The 7,377-nt window shown below is 50.6% G+C and overlaps 1 protein-coding gene across 1 annotated transcript in view; it reads right to left on the bottom strand.

Annotated features, from left to right (window-relative positions):
* Window positions 1-3,026: 3,026 nt before the first annotated feature.
* CPXM2 (carboxypeptidase X, M14 family member 2) overlaps window positions 3,027-7,377 on the bottom strand; it is a 145,231-nt gene continuing 140,880 nt past the window's right edge. The window contains exon 14 of the mRNA XM_023224345.2: window positions 3,027-4,419. Coding sequence (XP_023080113.2) covers window positions 4,166-4,419 — 254 coding nt within the window. The 3' untranslated portion in view covers window positions 3,027-4,165. The remainder of the gene's footprint in view (window positions 4,420-7,377) is intronic.

Here is a 7,377-nt window from a genome sequence, read left to right as displayed (position 1 = left end):
CAGGCTAGTCTTGATCTCCTGACCTCGTGATCCACCTGCCTCGGCCTCACAAAGTGCTGGGATTGCAGGCGTGAGCCACCGCAGCGGGCCATGAACTTATTTTCTGACTTTCCCTTGATTTCTTGTGCTTTGGCTGGGAAGTTGGGGATGTGTTTGTGTGTCAGGGGCATCGACAGACAGGAAGAAGAGCCCCCATGGTCTCAGGACAGGTCACCCTAGTACACAGAGCTCAGTAGTAGCAGATTTGGGCTGCTGTGAGCCAGGCTCTGCCTCCTTCTGGCCAGTCCTGCTGGGCTGTGGCTCTGTAAGCAGCAGCTCCCTCCACACTGTGACCACCCCGTGGGATCAGGGACACAGCACAAAGTGGCACAGACATGTGGGCTTCTTCAGGCAGGGTGGCAGCCTCTAAAGCCGATTCTGAACCTGCAAACCTGGGACTCTTTCCTGGTATGATTGTGTGCTAACACCACATGACAGTTTCAAGGTGTTGTAATGCCATTGTGTACACTGAATAATGCCTGGAGTTTCCTGGTAAAGACCAGGCTCCAAAACTCATAGAAAGTGGCCTGTGATTGCTGACAAATGCTGATTTGAGCTCCTGCTCTGCACAGCTCCTTAAGTGCCCCTCAACATAAAACAGACATGAAAGAGGGTGATGCTGCTGCGGCCCTCCTAGGACCTGCGTGGGAGGATGAAGACAGTAGACAGGCACTGGACTCTGCCAGAAAGAGACGTACCACGTTGGTTGATTTTATCCTGCAGAGAAACATCTCAAACAAACAGCCTGTCAATCTCCGGACGTGTTTCTACTCAGTCAAGTACCAGATTTCACTTATACAAATGAAGACTCTTGAAGAGGTAAAAAGACACCAAATAAATTCAAAGTATAGATTTTCAATTTATCAAGTCACATTTTGTGAACTTGTTAAGGGAATCCTACAAACAGGGCACCACGTGGCAGAGGCTGGCTCGGCTTCACACGTGTTCATGGTGCACCTGCTGCAGTGGGGAGCGGCCCTGCAGGAGTGGGAACCAAGGAGGACGCAGGTCCTGCCCTTGGGAGCTTCCAGACCAACAGCACAGAGAACCCGAAGTAACACAACTGCTCTGAGAGGCCCTGAGGGCTCTGCAGATTTGTCCAAAGGAGTGAGAAATCACCCTGGTCCTGAGAGGGGAAAGGCTTCCTGGAGGAGGTGGCATTTGAGACAGGACTGGCGAGAAGCAGGAGGGTTTTCAGCTGTGTGCAGAGGCCCAAGCTGAACCTAGGGAAAGATCTAGGAGGGTAATTCCGGCTGAAAAGCAGGAGAGAAGGCAAGTAGGAGAGAGGTTCCGGGCTCCGAGTCAAGGAAGGTGGTGTGGGCTTGAAGGTCCACTGAGGAGCCGCTGTGTCATGGAGGGGCCGAGGAGAGAAGTGACTCCAACAGAACAGAGCTTTAGGAATCCAGGATGTCGGCTCTCTGCCAGAAATCATCGGATGCCACAGCCAGCCTGACCTTTAGAGTCTATGAAGCCTGAGGGCTTTACTTTGCAGGAGTAGATGAGAGATTAGAGAGGATGCCTGACCTCACATCACACACCAAAGAGTCCTGGCCAGCCCTGAATGCAGAGCCCATGCCTGCCATCCCAAGGTGCCTGCAAACAGGCTCAGTTTGGTGACAAGGCTGCAGGGAGGGCCTAGAATGGCATGGACGCAGTAGGCTGTGTGCAGTAGCACTGCAAGTTCCAGAGCTGACTACTGGAAATGAGACCGAGCCATCTCAGCACCAAGGGCTAGGACCTGGCTTCTGGGTCAGCATGGCAGGGACTGGACAAATCCACAATCTTCCAAGCAAATGTGGGATTGCTCCGGTTTAAATTGTGGGTCCAGGACATGTCTCAAGGGCCCAGAAGGGTCACTTGCACCATCATCTCTTTCACCCCCGCAGCTCCACCTTCTGAAATAGAAAGGTGGTTTATAGTTTTAAATGCTTTATAGCACCACCTCCATATTTACTGCTGCGAGGGTCAGATTTTCCTACCATGAGCTTAGTTGAGAGCTGTGTGGTCCAATATGTAGCCTTTAGCACAAGTGGCTATTAAAAGTCAAATTAAAATTAAAATTCTATAATACGAGAAACCCAGTTTTTAAGCTTCACTGACCACCTTTAAAGTACTCAGTAGCCACACGTGGCCAGTGCTGTGGCATTCAACAGCACACAATAAGACCTTTCCATCATCATGGAAAGTTCTATCAGTCAACAACAGCTTATAGCAGGAGCTGACTATGCCACTATGCCCTAGCTTGCAGGCCAAATCCAGCTGCCACCTGTTTTTGTAAATAAAGATGTACTGGAATGCAGTCATGCCCATTCATTTCTTTTTTTTTTTTTTTTTTTTTTTTTTTGAGACGGAGTCTTTCTCTGTCATCCAGGCTGGAGTGCAATTATGCGATCTTGGCTCACTGCAACCTATGCCTCCCGATTGAAATGATTCTTCTGCCTCAGCCACCTGAGTAGCTGGGACTACAGGCACGTGCCACCACACCCAGCTAACTTTTATATATTTACTAGAGACAAGGTTTTATCATGTTATCCAGGCTGGTCTTGAACTCCTGACCTCAGGCAGTCTGCCCACCTCGGCCTCCCAAAGTGCTGGCCCATTCATTTCTGTACTGTGTATGTCTGCTTTTGTGCTACAGTAGCAGAGCTGAGTGGTTATGACAGAGACTGTGTGGCTTGCAAAGCCTAAGATATTTAGTGACCCTTTTAAAGAAAAGTTAGCTGACCCTGAGTATAGATTGTGCAAAAGCTACATGAGAATCTTTTCTCTAAAGATGCTCACGGGCATCTCCAAGAGCCAATAGTGGGTCCCAAACATGTGTCTCTCCTAGGAAGGAGGCAGGGAACATAGTGCTGTCAGCATCAGTGCTGAGCTTAGTCGGGGTGTAGGATGGCCACCCCCAAGCAGGCACCTTGTCTAGGCTGACCAACCTCAGAAAGAGGTAGTGGGGTGGCTGCAAGCCTACCCAGAAAAGCCAAACACACCAGAAGGGTCTTACCATTTGCTTTCTTTATTTTTATTTTTTTTTTTCATTTTCCCCAGGTCAATGAGGCAGCAACATTAACAAAAATGGAGACATACTTTCTTCTTGCAAGATAATTCAATAATTCTTCCCAAACTGATGCTCCACAGATAATCCTAAGAGGTTTTCATTACAATTAGCCTAATTTGGAAGATCTGGCATTCCACATATCAAAAATAACTCCCAGACTGACATGAGGCCAGCCCATGAGCACGCAATTCCACACAGGGCAATACCTCAAGCAGAGAGAGGGCTTCGGGCCACCCCCCTTCTGGCTCTTTCCAGTCCTAGCAGGTAAAAGAGGAGATCCAGGCTAAATTATCTGGCCCCTCAGGAAGGCTGGCACCTCTGGCTTTCCCTACTTGGGGAGACTCCAGGGCTACTGGATCAGCAGGGAGTTTGGGGGTTCTTTATGGACCCAGAATTTGTGCAAGAAGCTCCATGCTTGCTGCCCAACAAAACTCCTGAATGATCTCAGCCTCTCTCTCCTTTTCTGAACACACTTCTTTGTTGAAAAAGGAGACTAAATGGATTCAAGAGGCTCACTGATGTGCACTTGGCAATGACACTATTGTCAACAGAACACAGAATTTGTCTGTAGCAGCTTGCAATGTCCCAGGGCCAGAGAGGGCGGATTCTCGAAGGATGCCTGGGAGCATCTCAAATGGTAACATTTGGGACAGCCCAGCTGGGGAAATGCTGCAATTTTAGCTGTGCAAATTGCAAATGCATGTGGAACCTTTGCTGTCACGCAAACAGGGGAAGCACCAGAATCCTTTTCCAGGCAGCCGGGAGGCTCTGAACGGACAGGCTCCCCTCCTTCTCTTTCTCTCTCTGATTCCCAGGTTGGTTTGCTGAGTTCTCTCACTCCCATCAGCTTTTCTTTGCTGCGCTGTCCAAGTTATTTGGATAAACGGGAACAAAGGAAAGAAAACAGCCTCAGCCTCCAGCCTTCCCTTTTGGGACCTGCCTCACAATGCACACTCTCTTCCAGGTACTTCTTGAATTACAGAGGGAACAACAGTGAGCGAGTCCACTATGGAGCTACTACCAAGTTGGTTTAATTTGCGTGGGTCCCAGACGGGTCTCCAGGGCCCAGGAGGGTCACCCACGCTGTCGTCTCTTCCGCCCCCGCAGCTTCAGCCGCCTGGCTGGCAGGCTGACGGGCTGCTTCCCAAACTTCTCCATGATCTCTCGGATCCTGGCCATGTTGGTTTTGCTAAGTGTGAAGTCACACCGTGTGGCCCCCATGTCATAGCCAACCATACAGTTCTTGGTGGATGCAGTGAAGCCTTCGGCCTTTGCTGTGACCACATACTCTCCAGGGTTCAGGAGGCGCCAGTAATCCCCATCGTTGGCTGTGGAAAAGAAAACCAGGGGAGACTCAGAGCAGCTTTTGCTAACGCAAATCCCGCCAGCCCTCCTCCAAGACCAGCTCCCTGGGCCAGCGAGAGACTCTCAGGCTGGCAACATGGAATCCTAGCTCCTGCAGATGCAAATTCTTAATGCATTTGGAAGCCAAGGTGTTTTCGTCTCTGAAAGCTGCCTTAATGGTTTTAACAGGGAGGGGAGGTATAGGCTTCCCGCAGCGTCAGTACACAGGGGCAAAGCTGGAGAGCCGATCGCTAATGCTCCTTGCTCTGTGACAATATGAGCCATTCATTATGAACCTGAACTTCCAAACGGTATGCCCTTGTCACAAAATGCCATCTTGAAAAGCCATCAGTGCAGGGCCTCCTGGCTTCCTTAGCGTGGCTGCAAGTACACAATAACCATTTGTTAAAGGCGTGGGCTCTTCACTTCTGGAAAGAGAAGGAAAGGACTAACTGGGCTGAGGTCAGATGACCCAGGAGAGGCCCTGGCACCTGTACCCCATTCCCTGGCTGGGGCCTGGAGAGACTTGGGAGTTGCAGGGGCATCTATACATGGATGCTGCGGGGCAGAGGAGCCTTAAGACCACATGAGACCCAGGCTGGAGCTGAGGTGGTGCCCATGCACCCAGGTAACCACTGGCCGATTACCTCCCAGGCACCTAACATGACCTGGGTCCATCCTCAGCTCTAGGCTGGATCCCTGTGGTAGGTGCAGTGGTTCACGCCTATCATCTCAGCACTTTGGGAGGCTGGGTGTGGTGGTGGGTGCCTGTAATCCCAGCTACTCTGGAGGATGAGACAGGAGAATCGCTTGAACCCAGGAGGCGGAGGTTGCAGTGAGTTGGGATCATGCCACTGCACTCCAGCTTGGGTGACAGAGTGAGACTCTGGCTCAAAAAAAAAAAAAAAGACAGGTTCTAGGCTGAGGTCACTCCTCCCAGAGAGCCTACAGCCTGGTGAGAACATTTAGATCCACAGCATATCAGAGACCATGAGACAGAAAAAGAGACACCAGAGGCCATCCCGGAGAACACTACCCACACACAGAAAGACGAGGCTGGCACTGGCTCACTGAACCCTCCAAGTGACTCTGTGATACAGGCTGCACGCTTATTCCCTTTTCTACGTGAGTAATTTGATGCCCAGAGAGGTGGAGTATCCTGCTCCAGGTCACACAGCTAGTAATCAGCAGTCTTTCACTTGTGACGATCTGAACGTCCTGACGAAAGTTTTGGAGCCAGGTAGAGAAAAGGTTGGGTTTGATCAAGTACTTAGTAGTCCCTGGACAAGGTTGAACCCGGGAGGCAGAGGTTGCAGTTAAGACAACTGCTTGTCTTAACAAGTCCTGAAGTCTTCTAATGGATGGAAGAAAACTATGTATGTGTTTGTAAATATACATCTCCCATATACACTGATGTATAACACTTTGAAGCATCATGTTGAAATCATGAACATTCTAATCCCAATTCATCCGAGACACCCAGTGCAATGCGCTGAGCTCACAGGAGCACAGGACGTGACGGGAAGTGAAATGTGGAGGCAGTCGTTTACCACATGTACATCATTAAGGAGCTGAAAGGAAAACAGGACTCATTTGACAGACCCAGGTACACGCTCAGGTGGGCGGCTCCCTGGCATATGTCCTGGGTCTTTTTTAGTGAAATGGCAAGTTCTTCAACTAAATAAAGTGCCACTTCATACCTTTTCAGGAGCACATCGACAGCCTGAACTATACCAGCAGGTGACTCGAGCCTCACAGCAAAGTTTGTCTTTGGAGATCTCCCTCAGGGTTCCCACAGTCCCTGACAAGCCCAAGTGAGCCACCTCCTCCACGTGCCCTCCCTGTCCTCTCCCCTCTCCCTGCTACCAGGCAGCGCATCCTTAAGAGTGGAAATGGCCTCTGCTTCCTGCCTCGGCTCTGTGTTAAAGCTGTAGGCACCTGTAGAGCCCGTGTTTTCCTCTTCTGTGCTCAACACGCATGCCGTTTATCCTCCCGGATTAAACACCGAACAGGTCAGAACATTGGTTCATCTGAATGGGCTGGAGAGAAGTGAGCGACCAGGAGAGCATGTGGCTTACTGGCCTGAGAAGCGGGGCATATCAGGTCTCAACTACCAAGGGTACTCAGAGGGGATTAGTTAAGGCCAAGAGCCTGCCCCCACCAACTGTTGTGGGGCGCTGGACATTGGAGGCCCCTGGAAGCAGACCTCTCAGTGGGAGCACCTGACTCAATGGCACTTGGAGGTTAAACACCTCAGGGAGGGGGCAGCCTAGGTTCTCACCAAGGGAGGTCCTCAGTAAGCTGAGCAGTGAAAGAAACCCACAATTAATGGTTATCAGCATAACTGGCTCAAGTTCATGTTTCTAATAAGAAGCCTTTGTGATTACCCTTGTCCCCGAAAAAGCCAGAAGAAGCTCTCCCGGCCCCCTCCCCAGTCCACCCTCTGTGCTGTTGCTGGCCTTATACACATCATGGTGCTTACTCCCTAAACCTGCCATTATCGCAGGGCCACATGGTGATGAAATCCAAAGTCCTTGGGTGGCCGGAGCCTCTGGGGTCCCAGTTCCTGCCCTTCCCTATTGTATCTCACACCCCTTTGTTCCAGCCATTCTGAGTGCCTTGCAGTGGTGTCTCAGGACACACACATCTTACACCTCTGGGTTTTGCATATACTGTTACCACTGCTGTTCCCAACTCCTGTGCCAGGTCCACTTCCTTTCACCCTTTGTAAAGTCAGGCCTTGCAAGATTCCATTTCAATGCCTAGAGTTCGATTTTTTGTTTTGTTTTGTTTTTTGAGACAGAGTCTCACTCCATCGCCCAGGCTGGAGTACAGTGGCTTGATCTCAGCTCACTGCAACCTCTGCCTCCCGGGTTCAAGCAATTCCCCTGCCTTAGCCTCCTGAGTAGCTGGGATTACAGGTGCACACCACCATGCTTGGC

The sequence above is a fragment of the Piliocolobus tephrosceles genome, chromosome 9 (assembly GCF_002776525.5).
Source record: "Piliocolobus tephrosceles isolate RC106 chromosome 9, ASM277652v3, whole genome shotgun sequence".
Taxonomy (NCBI): domain Eukaryota; kingdom Metazoa; phylum Chordata; class Mammalia; order Primates; family Cercopithecidae; genus Piliocolobus; species Piliocolobus tephrosceles.
This window is presented reverse-complemented; position numbering and strand designations above follow the sequence as displayed.